The following is a 19114-nucleotide window of genomic DNA, read 5'->3' as shown; positions in this document are numbered from 1 at the left end:
TAGAGACTCCACATTGAGAGATGTCAAGGAATATTGTATGAATAGGCATATGGCTTGTGGAGTGTTCTCCTTTCTTAAGGAGTGAATGTATGGTGTTGCCCTATCTTAAGGGTTTGATATCAATAAAGAAACATTTCTATCTATATTCAGTCTTCTCATTTATTGGGTTTATTTGTATTCTCATATATTTCTGGGTTAGATCTATAACAAGTGGTATCAGAGCTATAACAAGTGGTATCAGAGCATTTTCTTGGGCAAAAGTGGAGAATTTTTTTATTTTTTGCAGGAACTTTCTGGGGCGGCAAGTTTGCAGATCAAATCTGTATGTTTTGGGGCAAAATCTATAGAATCTAATTGCAGATCTGGATTTTTTGGGAAAAAATACCCGATTTCAAAAAAAAAAATCAGCAGAATCGGAGTCCGGATGAAGGAGATATCGCTGATCTAAAAATCAGTAATGTTGCAGACAAATTTTTCGGGGCAGCGAGTTTGCGGCACAGATCTGGACGTCCTGGTGCAAGATCTGCAGAATCTAATTACAGAACTGGATTCTTTGTGAAAAAATACCCGATTTCAAAAAAAAATCAGTCAAATCGGAGTCTGGATGAGGGAGATATCGCTGATTTAAAATCAGCAATTTTTTGTGACGACGGGACAGTTGCAGCGTGGATCGACAATTCCAGTGCCTAGATCGGGATTTATACCACATAGGAAGATGCAAAATGGTTGTTCGATTTCCAAAAACAGGTCATAATAGGGATTCTGAGAAATATTGACTGAATTGTGGCCATTTCAAATTTTCGCCAAAAAAATTTTTTGTGATGGTGGACCTAGATCAGAATTTGAGGGACTTGTATAAATTTGATAGCTCTAATCCAGCCAAATGGCTAGCACAAATGGAGAAATAATTCACATTGAATTACATCATGGATGATGCGACTCAGCTAAGTGTGGGAAAAATGTACTTGGACCACGAAAGATGGCAATGTCATCAAAAATGCCATCCAAGGACAACTACTTGGCAGATGTTCGCAAAATCTATTTGTGACCACTTTGACCATAAATCTAATTTTGTGGGTCCTCTTACTAAGCTCACACAGACCGGCACACAAACTAGCAAAGATTTTATTTTTACAGGAAAGAAGGAAACCAAGAAACCTAAAGGGTTATTTTCTACTGGTATCTCCTTATTGCAGGTTCATGGATTGATTCAAAAGGAGAAGATCATTGTGTCTATAAATCCTAGTTGCAATAAAAATCTCATAAATGTCAATTTGGCAAAAAAATTGCAAGTGCCAGCAAAACACATTGAAAACACATAGGTTAATGATGAGGATGTGCAAGTTTATAAAGATTTGAAGATTTCTATGGACAAATATGTATTTCATTCTGATTTTTATGCTTCAAATATAGCTAATGAGAATGTTGTTTTGGGATACCCGTGGATGGAATCGATGGGTACTATAAATATTAACGTGTAGAAGAAATTCTTGAAGCTTTGGTATAAAAAGAAGAAAATTACATTACAGGATATTTCCATCAATAAATAGGTAGAGTCCACGGAGGCTAAAGCAGAAGATGTTCCAGGGACTGACATATCAGATGATGAACCATTGATGATCGACAATCAAACACAAACAAAGGCTGAAGTAGAAAAGGATACAGGTGCTGATACATCAGATGAGGGCTCAGTGGTTGAAGTAATATTGGAAGATAAGACACCACAGCAGGCACCACAACATGCACCAGATAACAGTCAGGCTCCAGTAAGGGGTGAATTAAAGAAAAAGACACCGTGGGTTAAAACTTCAACATATCATCACCCACATCACCCCGCAAGACAACAACCAACAAGATGGCAACCAATTAGCCACAAGGACAACAACCCCCGCATGACAGATAGAGAGGAGCGAAGATCCACCTACTACACATCAACACAGAAGAGTTGCCACGGTCAACTTCCATCTCAAGCGAGCGAGGCACCAGCGAGATCGAGGGTTCACCTTTCTTTTGGATGGCTAGATGCACGTGCATGGTACCAGTGGACTACTCTTTTGAGCAGATCTTATTATTTGTGTTCTTCCCATGTTTCGGGGACGAAACATGCTAAGGGGGGTGGAATGTTATATACCTAGGGGGGATAATATGGGGTACAAAGGGAGGTACCCAAGGGAATAATGTAATAATGGGATGGGCCATAGTAATAAATAAGGTGGTTAACCCGTATCATGTAAGGAACCACAAGTAGTTAGTAATAATGTTATGGGCCCATGGTATTAGATAGATGGCATTGAGGGAACCATGGTAATGACCCATGGTATTGTATGTATGAGGCCTATATAGAGGCTAGAGACTCCACATTGAGAGATGTCAAGGAATATTGTATGAACAAGCATATGGCTTGTGGAGTGTTCTCCTTCTTTAAGGAGTGAATGTATAGTGTTGCCCTACCTTAAGGGTTTGATATCAATAAAGAAGCATTTCTATCTATATTTAGATCTTGTTTTTCTTAGGTTTATTTATATTATCATATATTTCTGGGTTAGATCTATAACAACTTCTGAAAGTTAAGATACTCGAGGTAGTCACAGGCTTGCAATTTACCATTCCACATCCGGAATCCAACTCCCTCTTACTTCTACAAGTGAGAGGGTCAACACCTATCAGAAATAGGTCGTTCTTAGAAGGTGCTGGTGTGAGAGGTCTATCACCCACAACCTTCAAACAATGGTTTGGATCGGCTTCACTCTTAGTGAATCTCAGCTTCATCTAACAGCTATCAATCCTCTCATACTATGCCCGGGGTGTTTTGCTTAAAGCCACAGAGGGATTTCTTCCACTTGTATACATGAGATTCCTGATCATGAATCTCAAACTCCTCGGGTTGTTCCAAACCTATGGACCTGCTACATGAGGGGAATGGTCCCCTTGTAAGATTTTCCTTCAGTACATCTCAGACATGTACCTTCATGCTCTTCATGCTCTTCATGCTCTTCTTGAATTCAGGCATCCCTGTCACCATCTAACTCACATCGAGTAGGGCTCCATAAGTAGACCTTCGGTGTTATAGATGAGATATGTCAATTGACATGATCCCCAATGGACCATCCTGCAACTTGATACAAATTGCCAACCCTGAACCCATGAGAAAAAACATCTTTTGAAAATTCTATTTATGTACCCTTCCATCGATGAATGCCACCCTGAAACCTTTGACTTCCATTGCCGAAATGGACACCAAGTTCTTCTTGTGATCAGGTACATAAAAGAGATTCTTTGAATGAATTGAGTTACCCTCATTCAATTGAGGGGTAACACCCTTTCCGAGATAGGTGGCATTGGCTCCAAGTATAATCCCACGAATGTTTCCATCTCTACCAAATTAGAGAGAGAGCACCCTTCTATTTGATGGAGTGCCTTGAAGCACTACAATCAATAAGTCAGATTCCCAAAGAATCTGAAGGAGAGGGCCAATACAAGATAACACTTCTTTATCTTATCATAAACAACATTTGATTCTTCATACCTGGGGTTCCTTGCTTTCTCTGAAGAGTCGGTCGTTTTCTTGATGACCTGCATTACTTGTCATTCCTCTAATCATTGAAGATGTCCCTGGAATGATTGTTATCATCATCAAGTGATGTGTCCCTGCCATTCGGACACTCCTTTGCATAATGGCCGAACAAGTCATCTGTCTTTCTTTCCACCCTTAGATCCAGACTTTCCAATGAAGTGATCTTTAGGTAGGCCATCATAAGCTTCCGCTACACCATTCTGATAATGTTCTCTGCTTCGATTTCACCCTTGGTGAATTTGAAGAGGGATGAGGAATACATTGATCCTTTTGTCCTTTCCCAACTGTCTTTGGTGATTGCTCTTTCACTCTTGCTTGGGCATTGTCTTCACCTCAGCTCTGATACCATGTTAAATTTAGGTATGTTCTATGCTAGAGCAATTTATTTCAATTTTCACAGTTAGCTTAATATCTTTTCCAGATTAGTAATCACATCAGCATTAAAATAAACTGTAGATAGAACATAAATATAAATCACAGAAGAGAAGCCAAGACAAGAGGACACAAGATGTGGCACTAGTCAGGGACAAACCCCAATGTGGGGAAACCCTTCATCAATTCTTCTTATATGATCTTCAATAGTTCAGCAGAGAGAGATAATACATATACATCAGAAGTCAACATTTTGACTTATCAAAGTAAGAGCAGAGATCTTCTCTAAGAAGATGTCACATGAGGTAGTTGATATGAACTTAGGTGAAGGCAGACTGCTTCAACAGATCCTCTAAGGTGACTACATCACCATACTGCACCTCACTGTGCTACACCTCATCATCATGCTGCACCCGACATTGTGTTGCATCCATTCACTGAGCTGCTCTTGTCACTGAGATGCAACCAGTCATAGTTGTACCCATCATGGTGCACTATGCTGCACCACTCACAGTTGTACTCATACATGTTGTTGTACATACTGCCTCCACTATGCTGCAATCATTACAGTTGTACCTATACATGTTGCTATACATACTGTCATCATGTTGTTGCACTAACTGTCACCTACATCCAACCAAAACAGCTTTTTCCCTTACCTTAAAACTGCCCACACAGACCTGCGTCCTCCTTTCTTCAAACTCGGCCTAGCTGTAGCATTTAACAACGCTCCACGCAATCGCTAAGAAACCCTTGTTATGATGCTATGGCCTATGGCCTAGCACATAGCAACTCTGAAGTAAATGTCCTCCAAACAATTACATAAACATCATTAACGCAGCAACATTAAGGAGCTGACTTCAACGCTTTCCTTTATTGTATAACTATGGCTTTTCAAATAGTCCTGAAGGCATGTCTATATCAGCTTCCTTTATCACATAGTCACCTACAGCAAACATGCATCTTAATGTTGTGATAAGACATTTCCTTGCTGCGTTATAGGGCTACCTTTGTTGCTTCATTGACAGTGGATGAATGCTCCCTTAGGACTGTGGATAAGGGTTGCTTTAGGCAATGTATTAGGGCCTTCATTAACAGCATATTAAGGCTCCTTCTGGACTGCGTATAAGTATCTTTTGAACAACGTATTAGGACCTTTCCTAACTGCAGATTAGGGCCTTGATTTAGGGCCATATTAGCTGTGTATAGAACCTCCTCTTAGCTGCGAATTAGGGCCCAGTTGCTGCAGAATAGGATCACTGTTTAGCTGTGAATAAGGGCTCAACAGATTGTGGATTAGGGCACCTTAGGACAGCGTATAAGGGCCTCTTTAACGGTGAATTAGAGCCACCCTTAACTACGGATTAGAGCTCCCTCCTTGACTGCGTAGAGCCTTCTCTTCTGACTGTGCCTTGATCTCGTATAGAACAGTAGTTAGGGCATCTCCCTTTAGGTCAGCATTTAGACTTCTCTTCTCCATGACAGCGTTAAGGTCTCTCTCAAAATGCGGAATAGGGCATGGCATATTCCCTTTGATTGCGTCTAGATGTTCCTCCTTTGACTGCGGCCAGACTACTGCTAGGGCATCCTCCTTACTGCGGCTAGGGCATCATAAGACTTAGGCCAGCGTATACTCTTAGGATCTCTCAACCCACCAAAACCCAAAGACAAGTGGAGAGGAAGAGATCACAAGAAGAGTGTGTGCAAATGACTTGCAAGCCACCCCTTTTTATACTAAAACGTTGAGCACAAGTGGGGTTTATTTGGTTGCTAGCCAAATTTGACAAATTGTCTTATAACACAAATAAATTCATAACTCTATGAATACTTATCGGAATCGGATCATATTTAGATCAATCCTACACCTCTCCATGAGAGGGATCCAAGAAAAATATCAGCTGCCATTAATAAGATGACCCACATGGAGTTTGGTCCTAGTTGCCAATTTTAACACCTAATCGTAATCTTTTGGTAGAAAAATACTTTGCAACTCTTCATCACCAAGAGATAACTCTTAGAGAGAGGTTTCTATTTGATTTTCCTTGCTAGATTGAACCTTTATGAGCCTATGTAGTGCCCTCTTGGACATCTAGCCAGCACTATGGCACTCTCTTGGCCCTCTATTCAAAGCTACAACTTTGCTCTTAGCTTCACAACTTGATTTTTCTCTCTCCCTTGACCCCTATAGTGTTCCATTAAGCCTCTTCTCAGCACCATAGCACCCTATTACCCCTCAGTGCGGCACTACACCCAAATTCATCCCTCAAATTTGATCTTAAAGCCATTTTTCTTCCTTTATGAGCCTCCACAGCGCAAAATTGATCCTCTAGCATGTGCTATAGCACCCAAATAACCCTTAGTCTAGCACTATTGCCTCATTTTCTCTCTCCTAAGTTCCATTTTTCATTCCTTGACCCCTATAGTGCAGCACTAGGAATCTTCCCAGTGCTATAGTGCATCAATGGCTCTCTTCATAGTGCTACACTACCTCCTTGAGCCTCAAGTCAGAGTCATGATTCACTATTTCAAGCCTCTTTCTCTTGCAAGTTATTTTCTCTCAAGTTTTCCTTGGGTAACACATGAATTTACTAAAGGTAAAAGACAAGATAGAGCAAGGTCATTGGAATGAAAGGCTCAAGAACTTTTATCATAGTTCAGTAACCTTCAATTTCAGTTCCTCGGCTTCCTAGGGTTTGTTTAGCTGGAACATACAGGGTTTCATGCAACAAGCCATTCTAGTGCTTTTAGCTCAATTCTTGGAACAAATCTTCATATGTTATTTGTGTTCAAGATTGAGTGCAAGAATCAGTGCTTCCATGCCAAGAAACCCTTGTTCTTTCTCAAGTGTATAGGGAAACTTCTACATTGGAGGATACATAGAGACCTCAGTCAAGATGGTAAACTTGTTTCAATTGTAATCATCAAGAGTACTTCCAATCCATATCTACCAGTCTCGCCTTTCCCTTCACTACTAAATCCCAATGCATGTTCACAGGAACAATCATCTTGGACCAAACCTTTAAGTCCTTTGCAGACAACATTTGAAACTAATCTACATAATGGGTGCCTGTTGTTTCATTGTTTTCACAGAAGAACCACGTGTATGCCCAAGAGTAAAACATACTAAATTTCAGTGGTTAAGCACTCATACAGAGTGGAACCTGATAACTCAATTAATCAAAATCTTTGGGATAAACATGGTCAAAGGCATATCAATTGTTTCAAAGAGAGCATTTTCCCGCAAATAGACGAGGCTCGAAGATATACCATGTTGACAACATATATAAATCAAAGGAGGAACCTTTAGTTAGGTGAGCCCCTACATGTTTTATGGAAGACAACCTTGAACAAGCTCATAAAGACAAGGAAAGATCAAGCGAAGAAAGAGGAAGCAAGGAATCAAAAGTTGTTGCATATAAAATGATCTCTTACAATCTCTCCATTCGTATGCTTTCCAAGGATAATTTAAAGCAACAACTTGTGGACCTCGCCAAGCAACAAACAATGTTGAATCCACACCTAGTCTTACTAAAGAGGAATATCTAGTCACCTCACAAGCCACATTAGAATGCGATGACATCATGGAAAGCCTACTACGCAGCAGAGGCACGATGATTAAGTTGTATTATGAAGACTATGTGGCATGTATTCAAGGCATTATGTAACTCTCAATTAAGGACCCAATCAGTGGGGGGCCACTATGTAGTTAACTTTTGAGAGTTTTGAAAAAATCTTTTATTATATTTGTAAATTATGGAAGCTAAAGAGTTGTAAATGACTTCAAAGAAGTTCAACAATCATAGGAGGCAGTTACTAATTGAATCTATAAATGTTGTAAAACTCTCAACAAGGGGGGTTGCAAATTTTTTAATTTTATTGATATACCTACAGATTAGAGCTAGGAGGTTGGTACTTCTGCACTCATTGTTTAATATTTAGAAGTGTTAAATTTGGCAACTAGTGCCAAACTCCACCTTGGACTACTCATATGATGGAGATGATATTTTTGTTGGATTCCTCCTTCCGAGAGGTGTAGGATTGATCTAAAGATCATCTCATTCTGACATGTAAAAATGGAATTATGAATTTATTTCTTCTATGGACAAATTGCCAAGGTCGGCCAGCAATCTAATGTAGGCTCAGAAGCCCAAAAGTCATGTCTCTTCACCCTCAACGTTGCATATAAATAGAAGGAGCATCTACCTCATTTGGACATTCATCATCATCACACATATCTCTCTCCTCATCTGACTAGGTCGTACAAATTTCAGGACAACCTTCTTCTCCTCCACACGTGCAAAGGATTGACTGTGTTTTCTGTTTTCCTGCATTGACCAAGTTGCAGCAAGTTTGACCAGCGTTGACCAGGCAGCGTTTGACCTTGTTTGACTGTGTTTTTCTTGGGAGAATTTCTATTTGGGCAGGTCGCATTCTTTGGCGAATGCACAGATTTCGAGGATTTTAGGGTAGTTTGACCAAAGTTGCCGCAGGCCATTTGACCGCAGGTTTGACTATGCGTTGACCAAGTTTGACCGATTTCTTCAAGACTATTTTGCATTGATTTGCACTGTTGTTGGAGGCCGAATTGACTGGGTTTGAATGAGCTGATTTGGAAAAGTAATTTTGTTGATTTGACCAGCGTTGACTTTTTGGTTAGGGCATCCTGTTGACTGCAGTTTGACTGGATAAATTTGACTGTGTTTGGGCAAGTGAATTTTGTATATTGTACTCTCTCTCTGTTGAACTTTTGAAGAATAATAAGAAGATTTGCTCAAAGGGTTTTCCCCACATTGGGGTTTTTCCCTAACATCCGCCAAATATTGTGTCATCTTGTCTTGGCTTGTCTTCTGGTTATTGTTTATGTTCTATCTGCATTTACTATCACTGTTTATGTGATTGTTAATCTGGAAATTGATATTGGGTTAATAAGAAAATTGAAGTAAATTGCTCTTAAGCAATAGAACATACCATTGTTATCTAAAAGTAACATGGTATCAAAGTTGACGTAAAGACAAAGCCCAAGCAAGAGTGAAAAGAGCAATCACTGAGATTTGTTGGACAAGGACAAGATTCAATGGCCTCCGCATCTTACTTCAAACCTAATGACAAGCTCAATGATAAGTCTGATTATCATGCATGGAAGATGTCTCTTGATTTGACTTTGGAAGAGCAGGATTTTATGGACTATGTGCGGGGAAAGATTACTGAACCTCCTTCAAATGCACCGGTTGTCGCTAAGACAAAGTACAAGAAAGGTGAAGTCAAAGCTAAGACGATCATTAGGGATTCTATTAACAAGCATTTGGTTGCATACATCTCCAATTTGAACACATCTAAGGAGATGTATGACAGGTTGGTTGGCATGTTCAAAGTTAGCAATGCAAACCAACTCCTCTTTCTCAAAAACAAGTTGAAGGACATAAATAAGGGAAGAGGTGAAGATATCCAATCCTATATCATGAAGATTACCGAGATCAAAAATGATCTTCTTTCAATTGGAGAAGTTATTGCTGATAGGGAGCTCACTCGCATTGCCCTTGGAGATCTCCCTCATGAATGGCATGTGTTCAACACTACTATCCTCAACAATGACAGGATTCCAAGTTTTGATTAATTGTTGACTAGATGTACTCAATAAGAGACAAGGATGATAGAGAGAGACATGCCTTCAAATAGGAATGATCCTACTGCATTCTCCGCTCATGCTAAAAAGAAGAACAATGCAGGTTCAAAGAAGCAATGTCAAGGAAGACCGAGATTCAAAGATGGAAGAAAGGGAAGATGCTTCATTTGTAACAAGTTTGGGCACTATGCTAGAGAGTGTCCTAAAAGAAGGGATACACCTCGGGATGATGACAACAATTTCAGGGGCAACAACAATCAAAGGAATGGCAAATTCAACAACAAAGGAAAAAGGAATGCTCCTGCTACTCAACATGGAAATGGTCGACCTCCCAAAAGATCAAGAAACTCCAGGTATGATGAATCTAATGTTGTAGATAACAAGCAAAAAGAATTTTATCTTATATCTGCCCTCTCTACTGCCTCTCCACCGGATACCTTGGGAAATTGGTTGATTGATAGTGGTGCCTCAAGGCACTTCACTAGGTATAAGGAAGCTCTTTCAAATCTGATAGAAAAGGATACAAATTTGGAAATCATTCTTGGAGACAATGCCACCTATCCCGTGAAAGGAGTTGGGAATGTTACTCTTCAATTGAATCAAGGTAACACCATTCATCTACAAGAAGTACTATATGTACCTGATCTAAAGAAGAACCTGGTATCTATCTCGGCAATGGAGGACAAAGGATTCAAGGTAGCATTCATTGATGGAAAGGTACATGTTTGGAAAAGAAATTTCAAAGAAGCATTTACTCTTGGATTCAGGGTTGATAGCCTATATCAAGTTGGAGGAAGTCCATTGGGAGCTATGTCTTGTGACACATCTCTTCAATCCAAATTATGGCACTGAAGGTTTGCTCATCTTCATTATAAAGCCCTACCCGATGCAAGGAAGATGGTGACAGGTATGCCCGAATTTAAAGTAGAACATGAAGGTGTTTGTCAAGGATGTGCCAAAGGAAAACATCCAAAGGGACCATTCCCCTCAAGTCATAGCAAGACTACCGATATTTTGCAATTGGTTCATTCTTATCTATCTGGTACGTTGCCCATGACATCTTTGGGAGGATATTTATATTACGCTATCTTTGTGTACAACTTCTCTCGCAAAACTTGGATTTATTTCTTGAAGAAGAAGGACGAAGTGTTCACATGGTTCTGCTCTTTCAAAGCCTTGGTCGAAAATCAAACAGGGAAGAAGATCAAAATATTGAGGACCGATAATGGAACCGAATATGAATCAAATGAGTTCAATGACTATTGTAGAGAAGCTGGCATTAAGAGGGAGACTACTACCGCATATACTCCTGAGCAAAATGGTGTTGCTAAAAGGAAGAATCGTTCTATTATAGAAGCCACCCGTGCCATGCTTCATGATCAAAGCCTTCCAAAGTTCCTATGGGGAGAAGTTGCCAACACTGTCGTGTATGTTCAAAATAGATGCCCTCATCAAGCATTGGACTCCAAAACTCCTAAAGAAGTTTTCACCGGTAAGAAACCTGATGTTTCTCACTTTAGAATTTTTGGTAGCCCCATGTATTTTCATGTGCCGAAAGAAAAGAGAAGCAAATTGGATGCATCTGGGAAGAAAGGAACATTTGTGGGCTACAGTGAAACTTCAAAGGCATATAGAATCTATGTGCCTGGTCAAAGAGAAGTGGAGATAAGTCATGATGTCACCTTTGATGAAGATGTTGCCCTTGGGAAGATTAGGAACCTTCCTATTCCAAGGAAGGACAAAGAAGCAGACACAGGAAACTAGGGAGAACTGCAAGATGAGCCGATGCCCGATGTTGAAGGACCAATGGACCCCATTGATCCACCTCCCCATGAGCCCTCCTCCTCAAAAAGGAGACCCTCATGGCTTAGGGAAACTCTCGAAGATGCCGAGAGACATATTGCACCAAGGGGGACATTTCGTGAAAGTAAGAAGCTGAATAGGTACCAAGGGTACTTAGCTGCCATGAGCACCATTGTTCAAACTGAACCTTGCACATTCGAAGAAGATGTGAAGCACCAAGTATGAAAGGATACTATGAACGAAGAGTATGAGTCAATTATGAAGAATGATGTCTGGGATGTGGTCCCTAGACCTAAGGACAAATCTGTTGTCACCTCGAAATGGCTCTACAAGATCAAGCATGGAGCTGATGGAAGTGCTGAAAAGTTCAAGGCCAGGTTTGTTGCTCGAGGCTTCTCTCAAAAGGAAGGTGTGGACTATGATGAGATATTTGCACCAGTTGCCCGATATACCACCATCCGTTCGATTATAGCCCTTGCTGCCTCGCAAGGATGGAACCTACACTAGATGGATGTCAAAACTGCCTTCTTGCATGGTTCAATTAAGGAGGAAGTCTATGTAGAACAACCCGAGGGGTTCGAAGTTCAAGATCGTAAGACACATGTATGCAAGTTGAAGAAAGCCCTCTATGGGTTGAAGCAAGCTCCCTGGGCTTGGTATGAGAGGATCGACAACTATCTGATGAAGTTGGGTTTTACAAGAAGTGAAGTTGATCTGAACCTTTACTTTAAGGTTGAGAATGGTAGACCTCTCATCTTGGTACTTTATGTCGATGATCTCTTTCTGACAGGTGGCGGCCCTCTCATTCATCAATGCAAGAGGAAGTTGGCTTTCAAGTTCGAGATGAAGGACCTAGGACTGATGCATTATTTCCTAGGATTGGAGGTCTGGCAAAAGCCAAGTGAGATTTTCCTTTCTCAAGGAAAATACATTGTGAAGCTACTTGAAAGATTTGGGATGGTGGATTGCAAGTCCATGACTACTCCAATGGAACTTAACTTCAGAAAGTTAAGCAGAAGTGTTGCTAGGCCCGATTTGGGAAATCCTTCTGAATATCGTCAACTTGTGGGGGCCCTAATGTTCTTGGTGAACTCTCGTCCAAACATATGCTTTGCAGTGAATACGATGAGTCAATTTATGGTCGAGCCTCATCATATACATTGGATCGTTGCCAAGAATCTTCTAAGATATCTTCGGGGCACAATCACCTATGGATTGAGATACATTATCGGGAATGTGAGGCTCCATGGTTATTCTGATGCTGACTGGGCTGGCAGTGTGGTGGATCGTAAGAGCACATCGGGATGTTGCTTCTCACTAGGTTCTGCTTCGATATCCTAGATGAGCAGGAAGCAGAAATCGGTTGCTTTGAGCACTGTCGAGGCTGAATATATTGCTACTAGTATGACCTCCTGTGAAGTTGTTTGGTTGAGGAAGCTCTTTAGTGAGCTATTTGGACATGTGTTGGATACAACCATGATCTTCTACGACAACCAAAGTCGGATTCGTCTTTTTGAGAATCCAGTGTTTCGTGACCGCTCCAAGCATATTGATATCAGGTACCACTTTATCCGGGATATGGTACAACGGGGAGCAATAAGGTTCCATCACATTGGGACTAATGATCAAATCGTAGACATTCTTACGAAGCCCCTGGGGAAGGTCAAATTCTTAACTTCCGTGAACGACTTGGAGTCGTGGATAGACCCTCTTATGAGGGTCCTATTTGAGTTGGATATTAACTCTGGGAGCTCCGGGGGGCTTGGGGTACTTCTTGGAGCGATGAGCAACCATAGGGTGAGTGGTTCACCTTCCCCTAGTGGTTCACCTTCCCCTAGTGGTGCGTTGTATACAGGGTGAGTGGTTCAACTTCCCCTAGTGGTGCATTGTGTACAGGGTGAGTGGTTCAACTTCCCCTAGTGGTGCGTTGTGTACAGGGTGAGTGGTTCACCATCCCCTGTGATAACCCATGATGGTTGATATATGCATAGGATGAGTGGTTCACCTTCTCCTATGGCATATGACCAGGATGAGTGGTTCACCTTCTCCTGTCGATACATCGTACCCATGCAGTCTGGGACTCATGGGAAGTACCTCTCATCTGGCCAATGAGTTGGGAAATGAGGATAGGGACCATAGTATCAGATACCACTTTATCCGGGATATGGTACAACGGGGAGCAATAAGGCTCCATCACATTGGGACTGATGATCAAATCACAGACATTCTTAAAAAGTCCCTGGGGAAGGTCAAATTCTTAACCTTCTGTGAACGACTTGGAGTCGTGGAGAGACCCTCTTATGAGGATCCTATTTGAGTTGGATATTGAACTTTGGGAGCTCCGGGGGGGCTTGGGGTACTTCTTGGAGCGATGAGCGACCATAGGGTGAGTGGTTCACCTTCCCCTAGTGATGCACTGTGTACAAGGTGAGTGGTTCACCTTCCCCTGTGATACCCCATGATGGTTGATATATGCATAGGATGAGTGGTTCACCTTCTCCTATGACATATGAGCAGGATGAGTGGTTCACCTTCTCCCGTCGATACATCCTACCCATGCAGTCTAGGACTCATGGGAAGTACCTCTCATTTGGCCAATGAGTTGGGAAATGAGGATAGGGACCATAGTACTACCGATGGATGCATCGTGTACTACCGTACTCCCTATGCTAGGATGTTTGATATTGATCTGGGATCAATGGAGACTGACTTCAGGTCAGTGGAGAGTGGTATGATACACTCTCGATCATTTCTTCTTCATTATTTCTTCATAGTTCAGCAGAGCAAAGTAGGGATGACAGGGATGGTACAGATTGTCAAATGGTTTGGCAAGTGGAGTTCTCCCTAGTTGAGAGGGAGTGTTAAATTTGGCAACTAGGGCCAAACTCCACCTTGGACAACTCATATGATGGAGATGATATTTTTGTTGGATTCCTCCTTCCGAGAGGTGTAGGATTGATCTAAATTCTGACATGTATAAATGGATTTATGAATTTATTTCTTCTATGGACAAATTGTCAAGGTTGGCCAGCAATCTAATGTAGGCTTAGAAGCCCAAAAGTCATGTCTCTTCACCCTCAACATTGCATATAAATAAAAGGAGCATCTACCTCATTTGGACATTCATCATCATCACACATATCTCTCTCTTCATCTGATTGGGTCGTACAAATTTCAGGAAAGCCTTCTTCTCCTCCACATGTGCGAAGGATTGACTGGGTTTTCTTTTTCCTAGGTTGACCAAGTTGCAGCAAGTTTGACCAGTGTTGACCGGGCAACATTTGACCTTGTTTGATGGCGTTTTTCTTGGGAGAATTTCTGTTTGGGCAAGCCGCATTTTTTGGCACAGATTTTGAGGATTTCTGGGCAGTTTGACCAGCGTTGACCGTAGGCCATGTGACTGTGCATTGACCAAGTTTGACCAGTTTCTTCAGGACTATTTTGGGCTGATTTGGACTGTTGTTGGAGGCCGAATTGACTGGGTTTGAACGAGCTGATTTGGAGAAGTAATTCTATTGATTTGACCAACGTTGACTTTCTGGTTAGGGCATCCTGTTGACTGCAGTTTGACTAAACAGATTTGACTGTGTTTGGGCAAGTGAATTTTGTACATTGTACTCTCTCTGCTGAACTTTTGAAGAATAATAAGAAGATTTGACCAAAGGGTTTTCCCACATTGGCGTTTTTCCCCAGCATCCGCCAAATATTGTGTCCTCTTGTCTTGGCTTGTCTTCTGGTTATTGTTTATGTTCTATCTGCATTTACTATGTTTATGTTCTATCTACATTTACTATCAATGTATATGTGATTGCTAATCTGGAAATTGATATTGGGGTAATAAGAAAATTGGAAGTAAATTGTTCTTAAGCATAGAACATACCATTGTTATCTAAAATTAACAAGAAGCCTTGAAAGGCCATTGTTGGAACTATATTATTGCATTCAGCTTGTCTTTGTTTCTAACTACTCTTAAACAATTCAAGGTTTAAGGGGGGATTGTTAGGTAAACTTGACTCAAGGAAAGAGTCAAAGTTGACTAGGTCAAATGGTAGAGGTTTTGGGCATGTGGTTTAGTGCACCTAGGTTTTCTACCCATGGAATTCATGTATGAAACCTTTAAAAGGCTAAGTGAAGACTCTATTGTAATAGGCAAGGGGAGGTGAGCAGTGAAAGCTCACTTGGCCGGGTTGGCTGGGTTTTGGCGAAGGGATCTAATGAAATTCCATTAGATGTGGTTTTCCTAGGGTAAACTCTGTGTTTGTGTATTGTGTTGCTGCTTGTTTTTAATGTTTTCGCTCGCGGCAATTTTTTAACAGGAACAAACTAAATCCAGTCAAGATGTTTTGAAACAAAAACCATCTAGCGGTCTATTACTTTTATCATCAAGTCCACTAGCTACAAGTAAAAAACTACATTTACATAAGCATCTACCATTCTATTTTATTCACTAAAGTGTGAGTCAATCAAGCTTCTTTAGAATTTCCAAGAAACTCCATCTTCATCAATAATACCTTTTCCTGATATTTTAGGCCTCCAACGGGACCCTGAAATTTTGTTTTGTTACTCCACACCATGCCTGCCGCGTAAGTGATGGAAACTGCCCCTCTACTATTCACTATATACCCTCTAACACCAGTTGTACCTAGTTTCTTCCTTGAGGCTCCATCAAGTTGCAGCCTCCAGGTTGCAATTATAAAAACCTTCTCGGTCAAGGTGAGTCATTCTGTTTATCACTCTTGGCTTTGTAGGAAGCCTTTGAATACAAAATGTTGCCCTAAATTCTCCCTGCTCTCCAACTTCCTTCTGAATAGAAAAAGACAAATTACTCACCCAACTCGGGGCTCTCACTATTATCTTATTCACTTTGGTTGTCATTCTTGTATACGACCTACTTTGTACGTTCAAAGGACCTAAAAGCAAACTTGGTGAGAAAATACCATTCTAGCATACTAGCATTCTTCCCTCTTGGGCCAAAAGGACAAATCCTATCCCAGGTGAGATTACGGATCAAATACCAGATCCCTTGCCAATGTACCCGAAACTTCCATTAACATGCTAAAAAAGGAAAGTCACAACAGTCTCCTCGTCTATTTACCATAGAAGACAATAAGAGGGAACATCAAATCCTTGCTTCATCAGGCAAGTTTTTCAACAATCAAATTGTTGAGAATCCAATCGATACAGATTGTATCCACTGAAATCGTAGCACTATGAGAAGATTATACAGAGCAATCTTTCTACAGTATAGAAAAGGCATCATTACATCATGCAGAGTTGCAGCAACTGACTATAATTTCCATTCTTTTAGAGAGTTACAGCAACTGCTATAATTTCCATTCTTTTGGAGCCAATTGATTTAAATCCAAATCTACCGACATAACTGTATAATGGAGCACTTAATTTTTCGAAATCAATACTACAGGAGGGGCATTACCATTCTGCAAATAAGGGCCATATTCAGTGGCGGAGAGGTGCATTTTGATGTCATCTAGCGTCTCGCACTGGCTTAGATTGTTGTAATCGGCCGTTGTCAAGAGGCCCGACCTGTATCCTCGCACAATTGCCTCCAAGTATCCTCCATGGATGTTGAATGTCAACGCCTCGAACCCATACATGATTGCTACTTTGATTTCCAAAACTAATGTTAGTACAGAGTAGATCTGAACCTGTTTGGCCTTTAAACCTCCAACAAGAACAGATCGGTTTATGGGTGTTTGGATCGGGTTGGAATCCGCTCTCTCACCCACAGGGCGCAGAGAAATGTATCAATGTCTGATGAGAGAGCAGGCTCGCGTGAAATGGCCAAAGGATTTGTCACATCTATTTTATTTTTTTAATACAGTAATTGCTTGTCAAGGATCACATTATGATGAGGGAAATGGGTCATGGAATAGCACTCATACCACATTTTATATGGATCCACGAGATAGGTATGGACAAAGTTGGATTTTGGAGGAAGAGGAAGGAGGAACCTTATATTGGGTGGGTGGATAATGGAAGAGTCTCTTGTTTTTTAAATTTTAAATTTAGAATTTCATGGAGATAAATTTTATATAAATTAATTGTTTTATGTTTTATAGTTATATATAAAGAATATATTTATAAAGGAATTTTTTATTTTTTTTTTGGGTAAATCACATCAAAAAAAATTAGGTTGACATTTTTAAAACCACTTATATTAATATATATGTAGAGATGCAAAATGGTTAGTTATAATGTACTAGTCTAGATCCATTTTAACTTCGAATCTATCAAGTGTCGAAAGGGATCAAATCTCAAATCCCTTAACTATGGTTAGTTATAATGTACTTTTTTTAGTGCAAAACTTGAGGAAATGTTTGCATCTCAAGAGATTTGATCCCTCTCGGCGCTTGATAGATCTGGAGTTAAGATGGATCTAGGTTGGTTATATACTATCTATGTTTGTAACTATGTGTCTCTTTCTTATTCCCTCTCTCTATCTCACCCCCCAAACATACACACTCTCCATAGCTATCTCCCTCTCTTGACCTTCTCTCCCTCTCTCTCTCCTCTCTCTCTTCCCTCCCACTCTCCTCTCTCCCTCACTCCCTCTCCATCTCTCCCTTGTCACTCCCTCTATCTCTCCACCTTTCTCCCTCTATGTCTTTCTTCTTCCCTCCCTCTCTCTCCCCTTCCAACTCCATCTTTCTCTCCCTCTCTCTCTTCCTTTCTCTCTCTATCATTCTCTCTCACCTCCCTTTGTCTCAACCCCCCATCACTCTCTCTCTCTCTCTTCCCTCTAAATCTGTCACTATCTCCCTCCCACTCTCCTTCTCTCTCTCTCTTCCCTCTAAATTTGTCACTATCTCCCTCCCTCTCTCCTTCTTTCTCTCCCCTCCATCTTTATGTCTCCCTCTCCTCTCTCTTCCCCTTCTCTCCCTATCTCTCTCCTCTCTTATCCTCTCTCTTCCCTCCTCTCCTCTCTCCCTCACTCTCTCCCTTGTCACTCCCTCTCTCTCCCCCTCCCACTACATCTCTCTCTCTCTCTCCCTATCTCCCCTCCTTTCTCTCCCACCTCCCTCTCTTTCTCTCCCCCCATCACTCTCTTTCTCTCTCCCTTAAATTTGATCCCATGATATTGTGTTTAAGAATGTATATAAATTAAAAAACTCAATTGGTTGTAAAATATTAAACTTATATTTTGGATCAATCGTGTCAAAGAAATGCAATAATGAAAAACTTAAAACAACCATGCACTATATTTCTTTTATTATTGTTAGTCAATATGTTTTCTCTCATCGCTTGGATACTTTGTTAAGATGGATATGTATTGATTCTTAATAATATTATTTATATTATATAAATTTCACATATTTATATATAAAAGTATTCTCATTTTATTTTTATTAAAACTTTGATTTAATTTCTATGGGAATATTTTTAGTAGTCGTGAGGATAGATGGTTTAGATATATCTCAAAAGTAATTATAACATTTTTCCTTTTAGATTTAATTTTAAAAATGCTATAAAATTAAATTAAAATAAAATATTTATAAAATATTTTGATTGTGAAATAAGTTATGTTTTTTGGGCATGTAGTATTGATAAGTCATGGTATTACCCATGGTATTGTAACAAAACCTATTTACATGTTAATAATATCCACGGTAAAGTGGGGGTGAATATCCATGGTTAAGAATCTTGTCATATTGTTATAAAATATTTTGATTGTGAAATAAGTTATGGTTTTTGGGCATGTGGTATTGATAACCCATGGTAAT

General features: G+C 40.4%; 1 protein-coding gene across 3 annotated transcripts in view; it reads right to left on the bottom strand.

Moving 5' to 3' along the window:
* LOC149231929 (V-type proton ATPase subunit d2) overlaps positions 1-17246 on the bottom strand; it is a 40654-nt gene extending 23408 nt beyond the window's left edge. For all 3 annotated transcript variants that reach the window (XR_016248113.1, XR_016248112.1, XM_089379316.1), the window contains exon 1: positions 16807-17246. Coding sequence is in view for 1 of the 3 variants with exons in the window: in XM_089379316.1 (XP_089235442.1) it covers positions 16807-16987 (181 nt within the window). In the remaining 2 variants the exon portion in view is untranslated. The remainder of the gene's footprint in view (positions 1-16806) is intronic.
* Positions 17247-19114: the final 1868 nt, after the last annotated feature.

This window comes from Pinus tabuliformis, chromosome J (genome assembly GCF_031772625.1).
Source record: "Pinus tabuliformis cultivar Carrire ecotype Pingquan chromosome J, CPIR1, whole genome shotgun sequence".
In the NCBI taxonomy this organism is placed as follows: Eukaryota; Viridiplantae; Streptophyta; class Pinopsida; order Pinales; family Pinaceae; genus Pinus; species Pinus tabuliformis.
The sequence above is the reverse complement of the archived record's forward strand: the minus strand, read 5'-3'. Positions and strand labels throughout refer to the sequence as shown.